Source organism: Neophocaena asiaeorientalis, unplaced genomic scaffold, assembly GCF_003031525.2.
Source record: "Neophocaena asiaeorientalis asiaeorientalis breed wild unplaced genomic scaffold, Neophocaena_asiaeorientalis_V1.1 scaffold292, whole genome shotgun sequence".
NCBI classification, from domain to species: Eukaryota; Metazoa; Chordata; class Mammalia; order Artiodactyla; family Phocoenidae; genus Neophocaena; species Neophocaena asiaeorientalis.
Window position 1 is genome coordinate 560,981 of NW_020173241.1, and position 20,486 is coordinate 581,466.

At 47.9% G+C, this 20,486-nt stretch overlaps 2 protein-coding genes across 3 annotated transcripts in view; one reads left to right on the forward strand and one right to left on the reverse strand.

Annotated features, from left to right (window-relative positions):
* The first annotated feature begins 3,065 nt into the window (after nucleotides 1–3,065).
* Nucleotides 3,066–7,070, forward strand: NHP2 (NHP2 ribonucleoprotein). The gene is made up of 4 exons (XM_024745634.1): nucleotides 3,066–3,346; nucleotides 3,565–3,634; nucleotides 5,933–6,038; nucleotides 6,701–7,070. Exons 1-4 carry the CDS (start codon nucleotides 3,187–3,189, stop codon nucleotides 6,824–6,826), a joined length of 462 nt encoding a protein of 153 aa, XP_024601402.1. The 5' UTR covers nucleotides 3,066–3,186; the 3' UTR covers nucleotides 6,827–7,070.
* Nucleotides 7,071–7,964: 894 nt separating this feature from the next.
* RMND5B (required for meiotic nuclear division 5 homolog B) overlaps nucleotides 7,965–20,486 on the reverse strand; it is a 14,722-nt gene continuing 2,200 nt past the window's right edge. The window contains exons 3-11 of one of the 2 annotated variants that reach the window (XM_024745631.1): nucleotides 17,818–17,980; nucleotides 14,444–14,589; nucleotides 14,175–14,315; nucleotides 11,869–11,969; nucleotides 11,520–11,686; nucleotides 10,396–10,561; nucleotides 8,865–8,967; nucleotides 8,619–8,773; nucleotides 7,965–8,531 (exon numbers count right to left, since the gene is read on the reverse strand). In XM_024745631.1, coding sequence (XP_024601399.1) covers nucleotides 8,468–8,531; nucleotides 8,619–8,773; nucleotides 8,865–8,967; nucleotides 10,396–10,561; nucleotides 11,520–11,686; nucleotides 11,869–11,969; nucleotides 14,175–14,315; nucleotides 14,444–14,589; nucleotides 17,818–17,956 — 1,182 coding nt within the window. In that variant the 5' untranslated portion in view covers nucleotides 17,957–17,980 and the 3' untranslated portion in view covers nucleotides 7,965–8,467. The remainder of the gene's footprint in view (nucleotides 8,532–8,618; nucleotides 8,774–8,864; nucleotides 8,968–10,395; nucleotides 10,562–11,519; nucleotides 11,687–11,868; nucleotides 11,970–14,174; nucleotides 14,316–14,443; nucleotides 14,590–17,817; nucleotides 17,981–20,486) is intronic. The other variant, XM_024745632.1, reaches the window with a different exon arrangement.

Here is a 20,486-nt window from a genome sequence, read left to right on the forward strand (position 1 = left end):
GGATAAAATATAGTATACCCATACAATGGAATGTTATGTAGTAATGGAGCACTGACACATGCTACAACATGGACAAACCTTGAAAACATCTTAAGCAAAAGGAGTCAGACACAAGAGGCCACATACTATATGATTCCATTTCTGTGAAATGTCCAGTACAGGGACATCTATAGAGACAAAGGGGAGATTAGTGGTTACGTAGGTCTAGGAAGGATGAGGGGGTCAGAGGTGATAGCTAAAGGGTGCAGTGATGAAAATGTCCTAAAATTGACTGTGGTGATGGCTGCACAACTCGGTGAATACACTAAAACCAGTGAATCATATACTTTAAATGGGCAAATTGTATGATACGGGAATTATATCTCAATTAAAAAAAAATCATCTACCCCAGTTTTCTAAAAGAAGGGACCTTAGTCCATCTAGGTCTAACTTTCTCATTTTATAGATGAGGCACTGAAGCCCAGAGAGGTTAAATGACTTGCCCAAAGTCATTTGTCATTTAGAACCCTGATTGACTACCCATTAGCCATTACATTCTCACCCATTCTACCCTGCTTCAAGTGAGTGTGGGAGTGGCCATTCACACAAAATCAGTGAAGTCACACAAACCACCTTGGATCTGGCACAGATCTCTGAGACTGGTGTTAGAAATACACGGTGTGGTTTACTGAGGACAGATTTGTTCTTGGCACTTCACTGTCTTATGGCTCAAAAAATTGACACTTGTGACCTGGCCAAGCCAAGATTCCCACACTTTCACTATCCAGCCACATTTCACAAACTTTGAGCTAAAGTTGAATACCGAGTCACAGGAGATGAGCAGAGCGTGAGCTTGGACATTAGAGGACCAGGATTCAAATTCAGCTTTGTGTGAGCTGCATGAAGCTATTACCTTTATGAGCCTCAGAAAATTGTGAATAATAAAGGTATTCTTTGTGAGCACTGGATGAGATATCACATGTAATGTGCTTGGCATATAAATGTTAATTCCTTCCTCCTTCCATTTGAGAACTGAGAGGTCTTCATAACTGAGACCTTGGTGAGGTCAGTCAAGCACATTTGCTTGAATTGGGTTTCCTGGGGATGATAATTCTCTGTGGAGTTCATCATGCCCAGTGCACACATCTGGGAGCACCTTTCCCCTTTGCAACACTGACACATTGTCACCCAACCAACAAGGCTAAAAGAGGAATAGAAAACCACCCTGCACCCTCTTGCCCTGTTGGTAGGAATGTAAATTGATACAGCCACTGTGGAGAACAGTATGGAGTTTCCTTAAAAAACTAAAAATAGAGTACAGCAGAAGCTAACACAACATTGCAAAGCAATTATACTCCAATAAAACAAAAAAAATACTAAGATTGAAAAAGAAAAGAAAACCACCCTGCAGAGCCCTGCCAGCTGTGTGTTCAGAGGAGCTCTGCTCTCACAGCCTCACGTGCCACTTGGGGAGGGCTCCCTAGAGAGGGCCAGAACTTCTACTGCAGGACCTAGGGGGAGGGAGAAGGTGGGGGAGGGTTTGGGGTGAGAAATGGTACAGCAAAGTGGTGGACAGTAAGGCAAAGCTGACAGTAGCCACCAGTCCTAAAGCTCAGGAGGGACTATCTTTTCTCAAGAAATTCCAAAGTGCAAACATTTAAAAGGTCAATTTTTGGTTACATTGTGCATACAAACTTGGCTTATTTTCAAATTATTTTTTGTTGCTTATATAACTATTCTCATTGTTCAACTGATATATTTTTCTATTTGTGAAATTATTTGGGGTCTAAGTTTAGTATGGATTGCATCCTACTTTTTCTTATTAAAATACTAAGTTTTTTAAAAGCTACTTGTTTTTTATGTAACGACTGCACTTGGTTACAGGGTTAAAAGGTCAGTTTTCAGCTGGCTTAACTGCTTTGTGCTGGCAAGGCCACATGCAGGCTTCTAAAGTTCCACTTTCTGGCCTGTTTGGCCACCACAAAAATGACGAGACTAATTGACAAATTAGTTGCCTTTGTCAATCCTATAATCAAAGGCAACTAATTTGTAACAATGATCTAATTAATATTCATCCAGTGTTCCAAGACAGGGTACATGAAGTAAGTCAGAGGTACAAGATCCACCCCAGTCTAGGCCTGCTCGCCTCCCCAGCGTTACAGTCCATTAATCCTCTAGAGTTAACTGCAAACCGGGTGCCTACTCAGATCTCTCCCCCACCACACCCCGAAGGCTCAACCCGTGTTCATGCTGTCTTCCCTCTCAGCTCCCGCCAGCTGTCTCCGCCATGCCTTGCGTGGGCGTGATGCCATGCGGCGGTAGGAACTACAAGGAAAACAGAGGGTTAGGGGATACCGTTGGGAGGTCGGCGGGAACTGCAATTTTAGATACTTTGGTCAGGAGAACCTCTCCCGTGGTAAAGATCTGAGCAGATTCCTGCGGGAAGGGTGGGAGCGAGCCACCGGCTCTCTGGGGAACAGCGGTCTAGACCGAGGCAATTAGTGAGTGAGTGGGTCCATCCCTTGCCAGGAAAGAGAAAGCAGAGTGTGAAAAATCGTGCTGGAACGAAGGAATCGTTAGCAGTGTCAGGCTTTACCTTAACCTTGGCACCTAGGTTACACCAGCCAGGACCAGTTCAGGACCCGGGACCTGACCGGACTAGGCACTGCCTAAGGGATCAGATTCTAAGGAGGTTTGGAATCACACCGAGCAGACTTCCCATTCTTCCAGTCCAGTCGCAGACCCCGCGCTTTAGGCAAGGATCCTGTCGCCTTAAATGTGGTCATGACCCTACAGGTACAGCCTCCTCCTCCTCCTCTTCCTCCCGCCGCCTATTCTGTGACGCCGAACGCTCAGAAGAGCCCAAGCCTCGGTCCCAATGCCTCCTCACCTCCTCCAGGCCCCGAATCCCTCAGGGCTCCGCCCCTTGCCTCCTGAACCCTCTGATTCCGGCCCTAATCCACTCCGCCCCGCCCCTCCCCGCCCCAGTTATGGGAGTGGCCCGCCCCTACGGCCGAGACCCCGCCCCTCCGTGCTGTATATTTAAGAAGCTGAGCGTCAAGAATTGGTCAGAGTCGGAGACCTGAGTTCCTAATTGGTTATGGTGTACTGCCTGCTTCCCGCAGAGCGGCATGACCCGGAAGTGATTCCTGAAGCGCCGGCCGCGTGGATTAGTACTTTGGGCACTCGGTTGCCGCGGTCGCTGCCATGACCAAAATAAAGGCAGATCCAGACGGGCCGGAGGCTCAGGCGGATGCGTGCTGCGGAGAGCGCACTTACCATGAGCTGCTGGTGAATCTGAACCCCATCGCCCAGCCTCTGGCTTCTCGCCGCCTCACGCGGAAGCTCTACAAATGCATCAAGAAAGGTGCGGCGGGACTTTCCTGGTGGTCCAATGGTTAAGACTCTGCGCTTCCAGTGGAGGGGGCATGGGTTCGACCCCTAGGTGGGGAAGTTACGCAAGCCGCGTGGCGTCTTCAAAAAAAAAAAGAAAAAAAAAAAGGTACGGGTGGACGCCGGGGTGAGTCGGGACAGGGCGCGGGTGGCGGGCGGAGGTCCCCTCGACCGATTCTTCTGTCGTTGCAGCCGTAAAGCAGAAGCAGATTCGGCGCGGGGTGAAGGAAGTTCAGAAATTTATCAACAAAGGCGAGAAAGGGTAAGAACCCCCTCCCGCCAGATTTTGCATTTCTAAACGATGACGAAGGTATCCCTGCTACTTAGTAGGTAGTCGGTAAAAGAGCTATGACTCCCCCTCATGTGCAGAAGGTAAATTCCCTTCCGTACAAATGCTGATACATCACTTACACGAGCGCAAAGGGACAACATGGGGAAAGTGAATTCCAGGGGAAGCGAATCGTATAAGCCAGCTCACTTAGGGTAGATCCCAGCTTCATTCATTCAGCGACTATTTACTGACTCCTCTTTTTCAGGCACTATACTATGGCGAGACAATGACAGTAATCAAATACACACAAAATTACAAGAGTCATAGGTAACCATAAAGGAAAAGTACAGGGTGCAGTGAGAATGACTTCATTATCCTACATCTTTTCTTTCTGGCATTTATCAGAACCTGAAATTTATTTGCATTTTTATTCCCTGTATCTCCCACTAGGGCCAGAAAGTAGGCTCTTTGAGAATAGGAAAAAGCCTCTCACTGCTTTACTTTCAGAAGTGTCTGGTACATTGTAGGTGCTCCAGAGATAAATAATGCTGGGGGGATTTGATGCTCTATGGAGTCTGACCTAGGTGGGGTAGCTGAGGTCTGAAGATATAGGAATTAGTTTGTGGGCTGGCGGGGGAGGGGAGACATTCTGCCAGAAGAAAGTGGATTTCAGGGCAGGAGAGGGTAGTAGTGGACAGAAGTGCTAACTTCGCATGGGGTTTTTGTAAGCCATGGTAAGTTTAGTTTTTGTACTCAGAGCTTTGGAGGCCACTGAGGGTTAAAGCCAGAGAGTGACATAATTATGTTTACACCTTAAGATTTTTCTGGCAACTTTGGAAAGGATCAGAGGTGGAAGAATAGATGGGGAAATTGAGATAGGAGGCTACTGTGGCATAGAAGAGGCGAGGGCAATTTTTGATTGGGTTAGTGATGGCGAGATGGAATGAATTAAAGTGGATGGATGAGAGGACTTTCCGATACGGAGTGAAGAGGTGTGGATTCCAGGCGAATGGACAGAGGGCACACTCACTGAAATAGTGAATAGTGGAGGGAGCCGGGTTTGTATGGGAAGATCATGAGTTTGGTTTTAGACAAGTTTCTGAGGTGCCTTTTAGACATATGAACCGTCTCCCTAGCAGAAATGTCAAACAGGCAAGTGGCTATAAGGGTTTGCAGTTTGGGAGAGGATCAGGCTGGAGAGAATAGATTTGGGAGTTGTCAACACATAGTTGGTGCTTGAAGCCTTGGTTATGGATGGGGTCAGCTGGGGAGAAAGTACTGACAGGGCAGCCAAGGACCAGGCTGTGGGAACAGCAGCATTTAAAGGCTACTGAGGAATTCCCTGGCGGTCCAGCAGTTAGGACTCCGTGCTTCCACTGCAGGGGGCCCAGGGTTCGATCCCTGGTTGGGGAACTAAGATCCCGCAAGCCGTGCGGCACGGCCAATAAAATAAAATAAAGGCTACTCAAAGGAAGAGGAGCCTGCAGAGGAGGAGAGTATATGAGGCAAAAGGAAAACTAGGAGTGTGGATGCAGTGCTTTGAACCAAGAGCTTTTTCCTTGTGTTTTCCTCTCACTCCCCACGGGAACAGACTCTTCCCTCTGTGTCATCAGGGCTGCTGAGGCCCTTGTCCCAGAACCCCAACACTTTGCCAGCTAAGAGCCCTAGCTGGGGATTCTCTGGCAAGCTTTCATTGGATCTGGTTCCCTGTCACTCTTGGGAATGATCCTGGAAGCACTCAAGGCCCTTAAATGTGACTAGTTTTTCTAGCCGTCTTGTCTGCCCCATCCCCATCCTGGACTCCAAAGCCATCCCTGGCTCCCCAGCAATAGCCAGCCCCTGTGTATCTGGTATCCTTCTGATTCTCTTGACCTTAAATGCTTTCCCTGTCTCCAGCCCCTCCACGGGCTGCCTGACATGTTCATCATTCAGCTTTCCTCTCAAGTATCATTTCCTGATTCATTTTTTGATCTTCCAAGGAGAGCTGAGCTCTTACTCCTTGGCATCTCTCTCATACCTCATCTGTCCCAGCGCGATATGCTTTGTCACACTTGGTGGCATTTACTTGTTGCCAAGCAATAGAGATTACCTCCCCAGAGGAATGGCACTCACCAAACCAACCTGCATGAATTTCTAAAGGTTGGGAGACACACATTAATAATTGGACTCTTTGAGGTCATGGGGCATTTTACCCATCTCTGTACCCCCAAGGCCCAGCTCAGAGGCAACACTTACGACTGAAAGAGGGAACAAGCAAGCTGGAAATGACAGTGGTTTCTCTTATTTCAGGATCATGGTTTTGGCAGGAGACACATTACCCATTGAGGTATACTGCCATCTCCCAGTTATGTGTGAAGATCGGAATTTGCCGTACGTCTATATCCCCTCTAAGACGGTAAGGAGCACGTGTGCCCGATCTTGGTCAGCACAGGAGGGAGGGTGTCTGGGATCAGGTATGTGGCAGCAGGCCATAGTGGGAAGGAGCATGAGCTTTGGAGTTAAGACAGGCCTGGATGGATTCTTGGCTCTGCTGCTTCCTAGACGAGGGACTGCACGTAAGTTACCTCTCTGCACTTCCATTTCTTTCTTGTAAAATGGGAATCCCCTTCTCCATGGACTATGGAAATGAAACAGAAGGTGAACTTGGATATGTAAGTCCTATTAGGTGGGTACAGTTTCAGAGGGGATGTTCTAGGGACCTGAAGCTGTCCTTACCCTTACACAGCAGAGGCCAGGTCTGGGGTCCAGGGAGTGGGGGATGGCAGGGACCTGGAAAGCATAGGCACTGCCCAAGGGGACAGCCCCTGCTGGGCTGGAGCCCTTTCACAGTTGCCATGTGAAACTGTAGGCCCAGTGTTGCTGGACCACAACTCGAAAGTTTGCTGAGTTTAAATGGTGTCAAAATGTTAACATTGACTGACTAGCACATGTCTTAACATTGACACTAGCACTAGTCTGTGGGCTGGATTAGGCTGGTGGATCATCAGTTTGTGACTCCCTGGTATACAGGTTGTGCGGCCTTCTTTCCAAACAGCCCTTCTATTTCCTTCTCTGCAGGACCTGGGTGCAGCCGCCGGCTCTAAGCGCCCCACCTGTGTGATAATGGTCAAGCCCCATGAGGAATACCAGGAGGCCTATGACGAGTGCCTGGAGGAGGTACAGGCCCTGCCCCCGCCCATGTGAAGGACTTAGGCAGCAACCTGGGCACCTGCTCCAGAAGCTGTTGCACTGGCAGCGCACCAGCTGGCAGCCGTCCTGCTGCCCACATTCATGGCATCTCTGTGGTACCCTGAGGCACGTGTTCTTCCCAGGTGGCTCCAACAGCTACTTCACGGCAGCAAAGCCAGCATCTTCTCCATCAGTGCTATTTTCTGTTGAGCTTCAATGAAGATGACGTGGGAGAAGTAAATGCTAAAACTAAAATGTGCTGAGTCTGTGGGTGTTTTTTTAAGCAGCAGCTACTGGTGGGGCTGAGGAGTTGGTGGGGAGGAAAGAGCAGAAGCAGCCTTTCTCCTCAGAGGACCCGAGGACTTCAAGAATGTTCAGTGCTAGTGCTTGGCCACCAGAGCCAGTGCTAGACTCAAGCTGAGAACGGACCCTAGTGCCCACCCTGAGCTTTCCACTCCCGCTTCCAGAGTAGCTGGGAGCTGCAGGGCGAGCCAGCTGAGCCCAGGCCCCACTTCACCTAAGCCTGTAGCTCCTATGTCGGGGACACCCCCATTCCTCTTTTCTTTTTCCCCAAGAGACTTAAATGCCACTGGGAAGCTGACAGAAGCAATGTACCCACCCACACAGTAAATTTTAAATAGGTATATGAAGTTAATTGCAGAACCCCAGGCCATCTCTCCTGCTTGGCATAATGGCCCCATAACCTAATCCCTTCAAACATTTTAGACTTATGGTGCCTTCCTGTTTTCAAAGGCCCAGCACAGGACCCAGTACACACAGCAGCCAAGCTTCAGGCACCCCGGAATAAACTGGAAGGACCTTGGGCTTGAGGGTTGGATCTGGTTTAAACTCCAAGCTCTCTTCTTGATAAGCTGTGAGCCTTTTTGGGCAAGTCATTTCATCTTCCTACATCCCTTCACACTCATCTCTAATAAGGAGGTAATACGATTTTATATGTGTATATGTAAAAGCACCTTGCCCGGGGTCTGCCATCTCCTAGCTTTTTCTCCCAATCAGATGCAGGTTGGGTTCTTTCGACTGGGCTCTGTGGCTGCCATGCTCCCAACCAGCAGCAATAGTTAGGCCATGCCCAGTACCTGTGCGCAGTGGGCACGTGGTAATTCTTTGCCAGTGAAGCTAAAGGTGGGCAAAGTAAGGAGAAGGCCTGTGAATATATTTGCTCAAAGTTATAAAACAACGGCATTCAGTTCTATCCCAGACTATTTACAGTGGGAAATTGATGCATACAGTTGTGAGGCTGTACAGTGGGAGGAATGGACACAAGCCTTGGTGTGGCAGTAAGAGACCTGGCTGAGGGCAGGATGGAGGACATCTGCTGTGCCCGCCAAGTCCTTTGCTTCTCTGTCAGTTGCTACTAAGTCAACAGCAAATATAATGAAGGGGAGACAGAGCAGGAGTACAGAGGCCAGAGTCTCCCTGCCCTCAGAGCCAAGGAGCCAGCTGCCGGATGTAGGCTGCTTCATCTCCCTCCTTGGTCTCTGCCACAGGGCCACTCCAGCCCCTGCCTGTGGTGGCACTCCTCAGCCAGTTGCTCTGAAATGAACCACAGTCCACAGAAGCCAACCACCCCCACAGAGACAGACCAAGGCTCATGGGTGAAAAACCTCTTTCAGCAAAGTTCCTCCCAGGCAGGAATCAGAATATGATGCGTTTCCCATCTGCTGGGTTCTGCTCCATGGGACAGTAGGGACACTTCAGCCTACAAAGGGAGGAGAACCAAGAATGTCTCAGGGGGCCAGCCAGCAGAAGGATAAAGCCAAGGTGGAGCAGAGCACATGGAACTTACTTTCCACCGTTAATGAGCTTGTTGAGTGCATCTCGGGAGATGACATGGCCACAAATGAGCTTGATGGGAGGGTTGGAATCCGACGTCTGCTGGCGGAGGATGGGGCACGCGAACACTGAGTGGTACCAGCACTTCATACCTAGTTCGATCTCAATCTGGGGAGGCCAGCAGAGGTGTGAGTCCCACTTCCCGTGGCGGCTGTCCTCCCCAGCGCCTCCTGCTGTACCTCCCCCTGCCAGGCCTCACCGGTAACTCATCCTTGTGACTCCAGACCCCGGTGCACTGCCTCTGCTCGATCACAGCTTTAATGTTCATCAGCACTGGCAGCGCCACACAGCCAGAGGCAAAGCTGCAGAACAAAGAGCAGGGGCTGGAGTGACCCTGACCAAGAACCCAGCAGACAGACAGAAGGACGAGCACATTGTTGGAATGTGACTTGGGACAAGGTTTCAAAGTGGCACTTGATCAAACCGGTACTTAAAAATCTCTCAGGTAACGCATAAAGCCACATATGTAGTCATGCGTCCAACTCTAAAAAGTCATTCTAATGCACCCCAAATTTGAGAATCTATAATAAACACAAAAGGAAAATCCAGGGGACAGATAATCTGTTCATCCCAAGCACTGATAAGTCCTTGGTGTGACAGGGACAATGATGTTTGGAAGGGCCCCAACCTGCCTGTCTACCCCATTCCGTTGTCACAGTGCACCTCTGTAACTGCAGTCAACCAGGGCACTTAGATACGGGAAAAAGCAGATTCAGTCCTCACAAGGATTGGGCGGTGGGTGGGGAGCCGACTGGCTGGAGCCTTCGGTACCAAACGCCTACAACACGCAGGGCAGTTGTGCACAACAGAACCGTCCTAAGGCACCGGTGTTCCCACTGGGAAAGACTGTTCTATAACCAGAGTCTGTGGTAACGAATTGGAGGGTGGAGCCTATCACAGTGGGGCAAGGCGTGAGATTCCACAGCCAGCCTAAATAAAATACACCACTGTGGTGCGGTATGTGGTGGGGTCAGGTCCAGGTGACCTTTAGTCCCTGTGAGGCCCTAGGAGCCTGTTTTCTCATGTAAAATGAGGATAACAGTACCTCTAACTCCTTGGTTCGTTGTGAAGCCATGAGAAGAATATTAACTATAAAGGAGTCTTCTGAGTGAAAGCTTTCAGCACATGTGACTCAGCCACTCAAGTCTCCCTGAAGGGAAGTCGTGTTTGAGAGATGAGGTGGCAAGAAGGCCAGGCTGTCAGAGGGTCTTGTGATAATCCAGGGGTGAGGTGCAGGAGACACAGACCTCATTCAAGAGACCTTATGAAATGGGAACCTTGGGCTTCCCTGGTGGCGCAGTGGTTGGGAGTCCGCCTGCCGATGCAGGGGACACGGGTTCGTGCCCGGGTCTGGGAGGATCCCACATGCCACGGAGCGGCTGGGCCCATGAGCCATGGCCGCTGAGCCTGCGCGTCCGGAGCCTGTGCTCCGCAACGGGAGAGGTCACAGCAGTGAGAGACCCACGTACCACAAAAAAAAAAAAAAAAAAAAAAATGGGAACCTTGACCCTGCCATTGACCTTATGGTGATCCCAGGCCACAACTCTTTCTAAATCTGTTTCTCCAACTGTAGAAAGAAAGGTAATTCCTATCTGGAAGAATGACTAAGACAGCCAGTTTAGGTCTGTGAAGGCACCAAGCAGCATCCCTGGACGTGTCAGGCGGGGCCTTGGCAAATTGGGTTTCCCTCAACCCTCCCACTTGTGCTGCCCCTACAGGGCTGGCTGTACCTGACGCTGAGGGGTGACTCCACAGAAAGGCCCAACAGGGAACAAGCATCGCGCGTAAAGGTCTCACAGATCTCGGCCCAATGGCTGTTGTCCAGGAGGTGGCAGTAGGGTGACTTCTCCAAGCCCAGCCGCAGGTATACCAGACTGCCCATCATCACCTGGATCTCTACAAGGCAAGGGGGAATCAGGGTACAAGGAGGCAGCCTTTTCCCAGGGTTCCACGTCCAGCCCTGTGGTGGCAGGGCTGCAGAGGCAGTATGAGCCCCATGGCTCCCAGGCCCGAGACCTGACAAAATGGGGGTTAAAATGCCCTCTGGCAAAACCAGTTTTCCCTATAATCCAGTGAGGAAGTGGGGTCTCAGGCCTGCTTCTATGGCAATCATGACCCCACAGCATGAGGTAGGGAGGGGTTTCAGTTTCCTTCCCATCCTTTCAGCTGCATCAAGGAGCGAGCTCAGGCCAGCGCTCATGTCTCTATTCTCCAACACTAGCTAATCCCCCCACCCCCCGCCTTTTTTTTTTTTGGCCACACCTTGCGGCATGAGGGATCTTAGTTCCCTGACCAGGGATCAAACCCATGCCCCATGCAATGAAAGTGTGAAGTCCTAACCACTGGACTCCAAGGGAATTCCCTAATCTCCCTTTTTAAAAAGCTTTCAGGAGGCAGCAGTATCTAGCTAAGATTTCATAACATTGCTGGGTTTTCATGTTGTTTATCTCTAAATAAAATGTGAAGTAATAAATGTGAGGGGAGCTAAAGAAAAAAGTTACTAGTAGTCGGGTGGTTACTAATTGTGAACATCTGGAAGGTGAGGCTCAAAAAACTGAGGTTTGGAATTCCTACTGTGAGGCAGAGCAGCATGAGGGCACGCGTGTCGTGGGCAGGCCTGGTGAGCTCTGGGTGGGGGTGTGGCACGTGGCTGGGGACCAGAGGTGGTGTGAGATGAAGCTAGGAGGGTATGGCAGAGGCAGTGAGGAAGGGCCTTGAGTTTGTAGTTCACCTGGGCAACAGTTGGGGAGGGGTTCCGGTAACATGCAGCCCCACGTGGGGCAGGGATGGGCAATCCCGGACGTGATGTCCGCCAGAGCCCAGCACTGCCCACCCTGGAACTCGGGGCACATACCCCGCTGGTGAAGCCGAGCAAAGGGCTGGAAGTGCCGGGCGTAGCTGAGGGCCTCCAGCTGCTTCTCAGGACCACCTGCCAGGAGGCGGATGAAGTGCAGTCGGTGCAGCTTGAACTCCAGGGAGCTGTTGAGCTCGAGCAGACGCTGCCTGTGGGAGACGGCCCATCTGGGAAGAAAGGGGCCAGCTGAGTGTGGAGCTGGTGGGGCGAGAGAAGGGGCCCTGGAAAAGCCTCCAAGAGCCTAAGTGAGGCCCGTGAGACAGAGCTGGAGACGTGTCAAGTATGCTGAGTGAGGTGAAGAGCACAGACAAGCCCTGTCCCCCACGGGCCCACCCAAGGGCCAACATACTCCAATGCTGGCCCCAGGTCTTGTTCATGCAGAGCTTCCAGGATTCGATTCAACTCCAGGAAAGGCTGCTTGAAATCCAAATCCACATTCAGTGTTGATTCCTAGAGGGAGAGAGAACAATTCACCACTGGAGGACAGCGTTTCCAAAATTTTCTGCTCTACACCTAATAAAACCTCATCCACCAAAGACAAGCTAGAGAGGGCCAGGTTTTACATGAGGAGCCATGGTCTCTTGCCAGGCACCTGGACCCCTCTTATTCCCAGTTCAGTTCTGGGAGGCTGAGTGCTACATGCTGGCCTCCCAGAGAGCAGACTGCAAACCCCACCCCACCTGCTGGGGTACTGGAGACCCACACTGAGTAGCATGGAGAGAAAATTATTCCTTTTCAATCCCCCTAATTACATTAAGGGAAAGTATCCTTTATTTTCACTTCTAAGTGTGTCTTTAACACCTAACAAGTGCTACTTCGTCATTTTACTAATCTTCCTTTTTAAGAAAGGGATTACCAGGCACTCAGACCTCTGGCTGGCAACCAACTCTACCTAGAAATTAATAACTTCACTTTTCATTGTATATATATATTTTTTATATTTTAAAATTTATTTTATTTTATTTATTTTATTTGTGGCTGCGTTGGGTCTGTTGCTGCACGCGGGCTTTTCTCTACTTGAGGCGAGCAGGGGCTACTCTTGGTTGTGGTACGCGGGCTTCTCATTGCCGCTTCTCTTTTTGCAGAGCAGAGGCTCTAGGTGCGCGAGCTTCAGTAGTTGTGGCATGCGGGCTCAGTGGTTGTGCCTCACGGACTCTAGAGCACAGGTTCAGTAGTTGTGGCGCACGGGCTTAGCTGCTCCGCAGCATGTAGGACCCTCAACCACTGCACCACCAGGGAAGCCCCATTGTATATATTTTTATAGCTACTCTCTTTTTATATCAGGGGCACTGATTTCTAAAATTTATTTAAAGAAGCAACAAAAGCAAAAAATAAAAAGCAGGACTACATCAAACTAAATTAAAAGCTTCTGCACAGCAAAGGAAACCATCAACAAAATGAAAAGGCAACCTACCAAACGGGAGAAAATATTTGCAATTGTGTATCTGATAAGGGACTAATATCCAAAATATATAAAAACTCATATAACTCAATAGCAAAAAAAAAAAACCCTTAAAAATGGAGAGAAGATCTGAATAGACATTTTTCCAAAGGAGACATCAAAATGACCAACAGGCACATGAAAAGATTCTCTACCTCAATCATCAGAGCAGAGCAATGCAAATCAACATCACAGTGAGCCATCACCTTGCACTTGTTAAAATGGTTATTATCAAAAAGATAAGAAATAACAAGTGTTGGCAAGGATGTGGAGAAAAAGGAAACTTCGTGCACCTTTGGTGGGAATGTAGATTGGTGCAGCCACTATGGATAACAGTATGGCTCAAAAGATTAAAAATAGAGCTACCATATGATCCAGCAATTCCACTTCTGGGTACTTATCCAAAGAAAATAAAAACACTAACTTGAAAAGATATCTGCACCCCCATATTCATCACAGGATTATTTACAATAGCCAAGATAAGGAAACAACGTAAGTGCCCATCAATGGATGAATGGATAAAGAAGATGGTGTGTGTGTGTGTGTGTGTGTGTGTGTGTGTGTGTGTGTGTGTAAAATGAAATATTATTCAGCCATTAAAAAAGTAGGAAAAAAAAAAAAAAGTAGGAAAATCCTATCCTTTGTGGTAACATGGATGGACCATTATACTAAATGAAATACGTCAGACAGAGAAAGACAAATACCATATGAACTCATATGTGGAATCTAAAAAAGTTTTTTTTAAGAAAACCAAGCTCATAAATACAGAGAACAGATTGGTGGTTACCAGAGGTGCAGGGTAGGGTGTGGGAGAAATGGGTGAACTGTTTTTGTTTTTTTTTAGTTTTAATAAATTAAATACAATTTTTAAAATAGCTATTAACCCATTTAAGGAAAGAATGCATCAACAGAAAGGAGCTGGTCTACAATGGAAGCAAAGTTAAGGGGCGATCTTAGAAGAAACATTGGACTTCCCATGTGCAGTCCAGAGGGGAGGATGCCCTGCCAGGCCAACTGTCCACTGGAAGCAGGTCTCTGGGAAGAGGTATCCCTATCAGACAATCAGAGCTGATGACATACATATTTGAGTCATGTAAATAAGCCGACCTGTCTGGATACAAGAAAAAAATAATAACGGGGTCCTAATATAAAGAAAACTACCAAGTAGAAAGCAGAACAGGAAGGTACCAGTGCCTTCCCAGCGGGCTCGTTACCTGGCACAGCTCCTCAGCAACACTGAGCATGCCCTGCTGGTACAGGTGCTCCAAGATGGCCATCTGCAGGATCTGCTGCTGCTTCTCCCGAGAGTCCCACACTGCGTCGGAGACTACACCGCAAATCTCAGAGTCAAAGTTCTGACGAGGATAAGAGACAGGGCCCTGTGACTCAGGGTCTCACTTCTCACACTGGCTTCCTGAGAAGCCCTGCTACACACCAGCAGCAGGTGTTCCCGCCCCCAGTCCGGGGCCACCCACATGCTCACCCTGTCAATGGCTTTGCCCACTCGGGAGACACTGCTGTGAATGTCCTTGTGGTCTGAAGCCAGTTTCTGCACGGTGTCTTTTATCTTCCGGCAGCACTGAGACATCACCAGGGAGAGGGTGGCTGAGAGAGGGGTCCCCTGGAGGGCTGCAGAGAAACACTGGCAATGAGTCAGGACACAGAGGAGAAGACCTTGCCCCTGCCTCCTTATTCTAAATGCCAGCATGGAGGCCGGGAAGCAGCCCTGAACTCCAAAGTGAAAGCTTCTACTACAGGTCCTGCCACTTTTTAACTACATGACTTGGAATTGGTCAAGTGGGACAAGCCGGTTCATCTCTCAGAGTCTTCATTTCCTCATCTGCAAAATGGGGGTGATAGCACTGGCCTTGTAGGTTGCTGTGAAATGAAGATGATTTGGCACTTACTGTGGGCAAGTATTTGGTTTTAGCTCATTTAATCCTCACCACCATTCTATGCAGTGGGCACTGTTAGTATCTTGTTCTACAGCTGAGGAAGCTGAGGCAGTAACTTGCCAGATGTCACAGCAGTGATCTGAAGCCCAGGCTCCTCACCACCACCCAGATGGCTCCTTATTATCTTGAGGGAGATACCCTGTGGGAAGGCTTTGAACCATAAAGTATTGTCCCCATGTTAATGCCTCTAATTAACCCAGAGGACACCAGGCAGGCCAGGGTCCTCCAGGGAAGCACAAGGACATTTCTGGCTCAGGATGCCAGGTTTACAGCGGTTTCCACCCCCCATGGCTGGATGAGCCACACGAACTACCAAGAGCACGTGGGGCTCAGAATAGAGAGGGCAGACAGGGCACGGGTCCCTTCTTCCAGCCCATCATCTATGTCCCTTCTTTAGATGGCAGCACCTCGGTTCAGGGAAGAAAACACAACCCAGGGAAGGGAAAGTGACCCAATAGGGCCAGGGAGTGTCTCAAGCTCCGAGACCAGAAGCCCTGGAAGAGAGAAGCATTCTGCCAGGTTGCTAAACAAACAAAAGTGAACTGGAGTTGCTGGAGCACCATGGCCACCTCAGGGGAGCACTACTCTGAGAATGAAGCCAGTGTAGATTGAAGGTATCACATGAGCACTTAGATCCAACTGGGCTGGACCTTTCAGTTACCTGAATCTATAAATGCAGCAACCATACCCCCTTTGTTTGTTTAAGCTAGTCTGAACTAGGTTTCTGTCACCTGTAACTGAATGAGTCCTGACAAATACAAACAGGAGGTGGTGGCTGGGCCTACTCCTACTAGGATGGCTATAACCAAAAAGACAGGTGATAATAAGTGTTGGTGAGGATGTGAGGAAATTGGAACCCTCATACATTGCTGGTGGGAATATAAAATGTTGCAGGTACTTTGGAAAACAGTGTGCCAAACAGTGTGCACACAAAACAGTGTGCCAACATTTTCTTCAAAAAGTTGAACAGAGGGCTTCCCTGGTGGCGCAGTGGTTGAGAGTCTGCCTGCCGATGCAGGGGACACGGGTTCGTGCCCCCATCCGGGAGGATCCCACATGCCGCCGAGTGGCTGGGCCCGTGGGCCGTGGCTGCTGGGCCTGCGCGTCTGGAGCCTGTGCTCCGCAATGGGAGAGGCCACAGCAGTGAGAGGCCCGCGTACCGCCAAAAAAAAAAAAAAAAAAAGTTGAACAGAGAGTTACCATATGACCCAGCACATAAAAAAAGAATGAAGTACATGGTACAATAGGGATGAACCTTGAAAACACGCTAAGTGAAAGAATATAAAAGGCCACGTATTATATGATTCCATTTATATGAACTGTCCAGAATAGGTAAGTCCATAGAGAGAAAGTAGATTAGTGGTTGCCAGGGGCTGGGGGAGAAGGAGAAATGGAGTGATTATTAATGGGTGGGGGATTCTTTTTAGAGAGATGAAAATGTTCTGTAGTTGGATAGTGGTAAAGACTGTACAATTCTGGAAATATACTAAAAACCCACTAAATTGTACACTTTAAAAGGGTGAATTTTAATGTGAATTATAGCTCAATCAAAAAAAAAGGACATAGGAACTAGGGGTTACCTCTGGTCAAATCTAAGACAATTTGATCATCAAAATAAATAATAACGGTAATGGATTATAACCCATTGAATAATATAAGAATTTATGGGTATGAACTTGGAAGGAAGGAAGGAAGGAAGGAAAGGGGGAAGGAAGGAAGAAAGAAGGAAGGGAAAGCTCCTTTCTTATAGTTAAATGCCAACTAATAAGTGTATAGGGAATGATAGACCAGGAAAAATCACCCATGTTGCAACTAACTTTGTAATGATTGGTTCACGCAAGAATCATCAATGAATGCTAAAACCAGTGGGCAGAGTCTGATAAAGCACAGGAAATTTATATAGTCTCAAAGTACCTCCCCACAAATTACTTACTGATTAACTCTAGAGAAAGAAATATTAACCTTAGGGTGTAGGAACCTGGCAGACACCATCTTAACCAAAGATCTTGATCAAAGTTAACATCACCCATAATGGAACAAGCTGATACCTTGTGCCTCCTGATGTGATGCACTGAGAAACACATCAGTTCTGAAGTACTCTTGCCCAAAATGCAAAAAAATAATAAGGAAATAGCAAACAAATCCAAATCGAGAGACGTTCTGCAAAATCACTGGCTTTAATGTTTCCAAAATGTCAATGTCATGAAAGGCAAAGGCAGGTGGAGGAAATGTCCCAGATTTAAAAAACTAAAGATTAGACACAAGAAACTAAGTGCAATGCTTGATCTTGGATTGGATCCTGGACTGGAAAATAAAATTTAAATGTTTTACAAAAATTATTGGATAGTGGCAAATTGAAATATGAGCTATATTCATTAGGTCATAATATTAATGTCTAACTTCTTGATTTTAATAATTATACTGTACTTACGTAAAAGAATGCCCTTGATCTTAGGACATACACACCGAAGGCTTAGCTGTGTGATATCTGCAGCTTACTTTTTAATGGTTTTAAAAGTAAGAATATGCAAGAAGACTGATAAAGCAAATACGGCAACATACTAGCAGTTGGTGAATCTTGGTGAAGGGTATATATGAGCTCTTTATACTATTCTTAGGACTTTTCTGTAAACTTGAAATTATCTTAAAGTGTCTTAAAGATTCAAAATAGAAAAGCAAATTGAAAACAAAACGTAAATGAAAATAATCTCAGGTAAATTAATAATTTGTTGGGCTTTTTGAAATAGCTCAGAGACTTCCATTGTTCCCCTTCGAAGAGGCCTAGGGATCCATGTATCAATGCCCTAACCATCGTCCTTCCAGAACCCTATTATCAAGCAGCCTTGGGGTCTCCTAGGCCCCAAGGGAGGCAGGTGTGGGGCTCTAGTGGGGGGACACCCACCTGCGCTGGCCAGCTCAGCCCGCAGCTGGCCCACGTAGTGCAGCAGCTCCTCCAGGCTCTGCTCACAGTGCTGCCCATAGGTCAGGAACTTCTGCAGGACCTTGTCCACCTCTCTCTCCACACTTGCACACTGCTCCATGGCAGCCACTGTGTCAGGCCCCACCTGGGCCAGAGGGGCACAGTGAGGAGGGCTCCCAGATCCCACCTCACCATTCCCATATCATATATCAACGCTTAGAAATTCCCAGCTTAACATATCTGTACACAGCTTCCATCACTTCCAGCCAGGGTGCCCATTGGAGGTGCAGGTAGGCATGAGGACGGGTCTTCTGAATCATGGTGAGAAAATTACTCTGTTTTCAACTCTTCTCATTAGAATCCTTGTTCATCTCTCTTTTTAATTTTTTTTGGCTGTGCCACAGCATGCAGGGATCTTAGCTCCCCGACCAGGGATCGAACCCATGACCCCTGCAGTGGAATCGCGGAGTCTTAACCACTAGACCACCAGGAAATTCCCCTCATCTCTTTTTTAATCGGAAAAGAGAGCAGGCCTTGCAGAGCCCTCAGCAGGCAATACTATCTATGCTATCTAAGTAGAAATCCATACATACATCGCATATTCTGTTTCATGTATTTTCATATGTTCATTATGGCCACCTCTTCACTTAGTGGACTTGGTTTTCCATGTACTATAGTGATAGAAGCCATGAAGGCAGTCCTTGAATGGCTGATGCTTGAAAGCACAGCCTATGGAACAAATGCTGACCACAATGGCCTGAGAGGCCTTGCCCACCACTCCTACCTCAGCCTCCCTGCCACTTGCCCACAGACAGGCAGCTCATATTCCCTTGTTCCTTCACAGCTCCGTGCCTTGGTATGCTCTCCATCACCCCTCACTTCCTGGACTACTTGAGAATCTGGCCCATCCTTTCCAAGGCAGCTAAGAGGTCATCTCCTTCTGCAGCTGTCCCTAGCCTGCTCTCACCTGGCTCCCTCCACTCTCACTTGGCACCCTTCTATTTCAGTTTTGATCACTGGGTAACGATCTGTTTGAGGGCTTGCCTCCCCCACTAGACTAGAACATCTCTTGTTGTAAAACTCTTCCTCCTTATGGTACCATTGAAGAAAGTTGACTTTTCTTGTCCCACCTTTCCTACCACTAAGGTCCCATTCCTAAGTCCCTTCAACGCTGGGCCACTGCTCCCCTCCATTTCAGAGCAGCCTTTGACACTGAACACATGGACAATCCTTAAAATGTTGGTGATAGAGTTGATTTCGCTCCCCATCTTTCCATCTATGGGATTTAAAGTGAGAGGGCTCTGTCAAATGCAGCTCTCAAACGTTCAAATCTAGCCAGTTGTTCATTCTCTCAAAGAAGGGTACAGAGTAACGTCACAAAGAGAATTCTGTGTCCAAAGTGACCATCGGGATTCTCCCAGTCTCACCAGCCTCTCTTCCCATTCCCACCAGTACTGTTAGCCCTGGCCCCATCATCTTGGCCCAACCTGTAGCCACTATCTCCTTATCAGACAGGGGATGGGTAATGGAGAAATGGTACCCAGGGCCTTGAGATGTATTTATGCCCTCCCTATGGTTGACACTATCACAGTAGAATTTGTTAATCATGGTGTCTAGAAGACATGCCCCCCTCTTCATGCCCCCTGAGGAAATACCCTATAACTGGAATATGAACCACTACAGGCAAAATATAACAGGGGTACCTGTTGGAAATAATATAATAATAATTATTGCTATGAATAGTTAATATTTTATAGGGGCTTATTATGTGACAGGTGCTGTTCTAATGACTTGGCATGCATTAATTCACTTAATTCTTACAAAAGCACTATGAGGTAGGTACAATTATTAGACCTACTTTACGGATGAGAAAATGAAACTCAGATGAAATAAATTGCTCAAGGTTACATAGCTGGGAGGTAGAGGACCTGGAACCGAAGCTGGGCAGTCTGGCTCCAGGCTCCAGAGCCCTTCTCTGAAGCACAGTCCTCTCTGGACCAGCTTAACAGGCCACCATCTCACCAGGAAAGGAAAGCAGCCAATATTTGTGGTTGGAATGAGTGTACAGCAATGATTAATGATGACAAGAAACAGGAAAGTAACCACAGAGCCTGTGAGATGATCAGCTAGGAAAGATGGCAGTACAAAAGAATGTTTGCCAAGAGTGGGAACCAGAATCACAATTTACTGAAAATAAACACAGCTCAAGAAAGGTTACAACCTCACCAAGGTCAAACACTATGGCCCTGTCAGACATCAACTAATACCAGGGTTATCAAAGGGAAGCCCAAGTCAGCATCTTGAAATTGTATTAAAAAGCTGAGGGAGGAGATGGGTACAAGAATTTTCATCCCAGTGCTGTGTTGTGGCAGGGAGTTTGAGACAACCCAGGGGCCTACGGGAAGTGATAAGTCAAGTAAAATGTGGGAGATGCACCTATGGAAACCTGGGTAGCACTGAGAAACCATGTTCCAGATATACCCACAGCAACATCAGTAAGATCCCAAAACATGGTACTGAAGGGAAAAAAAAGAAACAAAATGAAGTCCAGGCAGAATACCACTTATGTTTTTAAAAAATATATGCATACAACCAAGGACACACGCAAATAAAACCACATCAGAGTGGTTTGCTGCAGTTAGGTGGGGGGG

What these genes read in the sequence shown, in the direction of transcription:
- NHP2 (XM_024745634.1), top strand. Translation starts at nt 3,187, where the DNA reads ATGACCAAAATAAAGGCAGATCCAGACGGGCCGGAGGCTCAGGCGGAT. An exon ending in CTACAAATGCATCAAGAAAG is followed by an intron (nt 3,347 to 3,564) that starts GTGCGGCGGGAC and finishes CTGTCGTTGCAG; the next exon opens with CCGTAAAGCAGAAGCAGATT. An exon ending in TCTATATCCCCTCTAAGACG is followed by an intron (nt 6,039 to 6,700) that starts GTAAGGAGCACG and finishes CCTTCTCTGCAG; the next exon opens with GACCTGGGTGCAGCCGCCGG.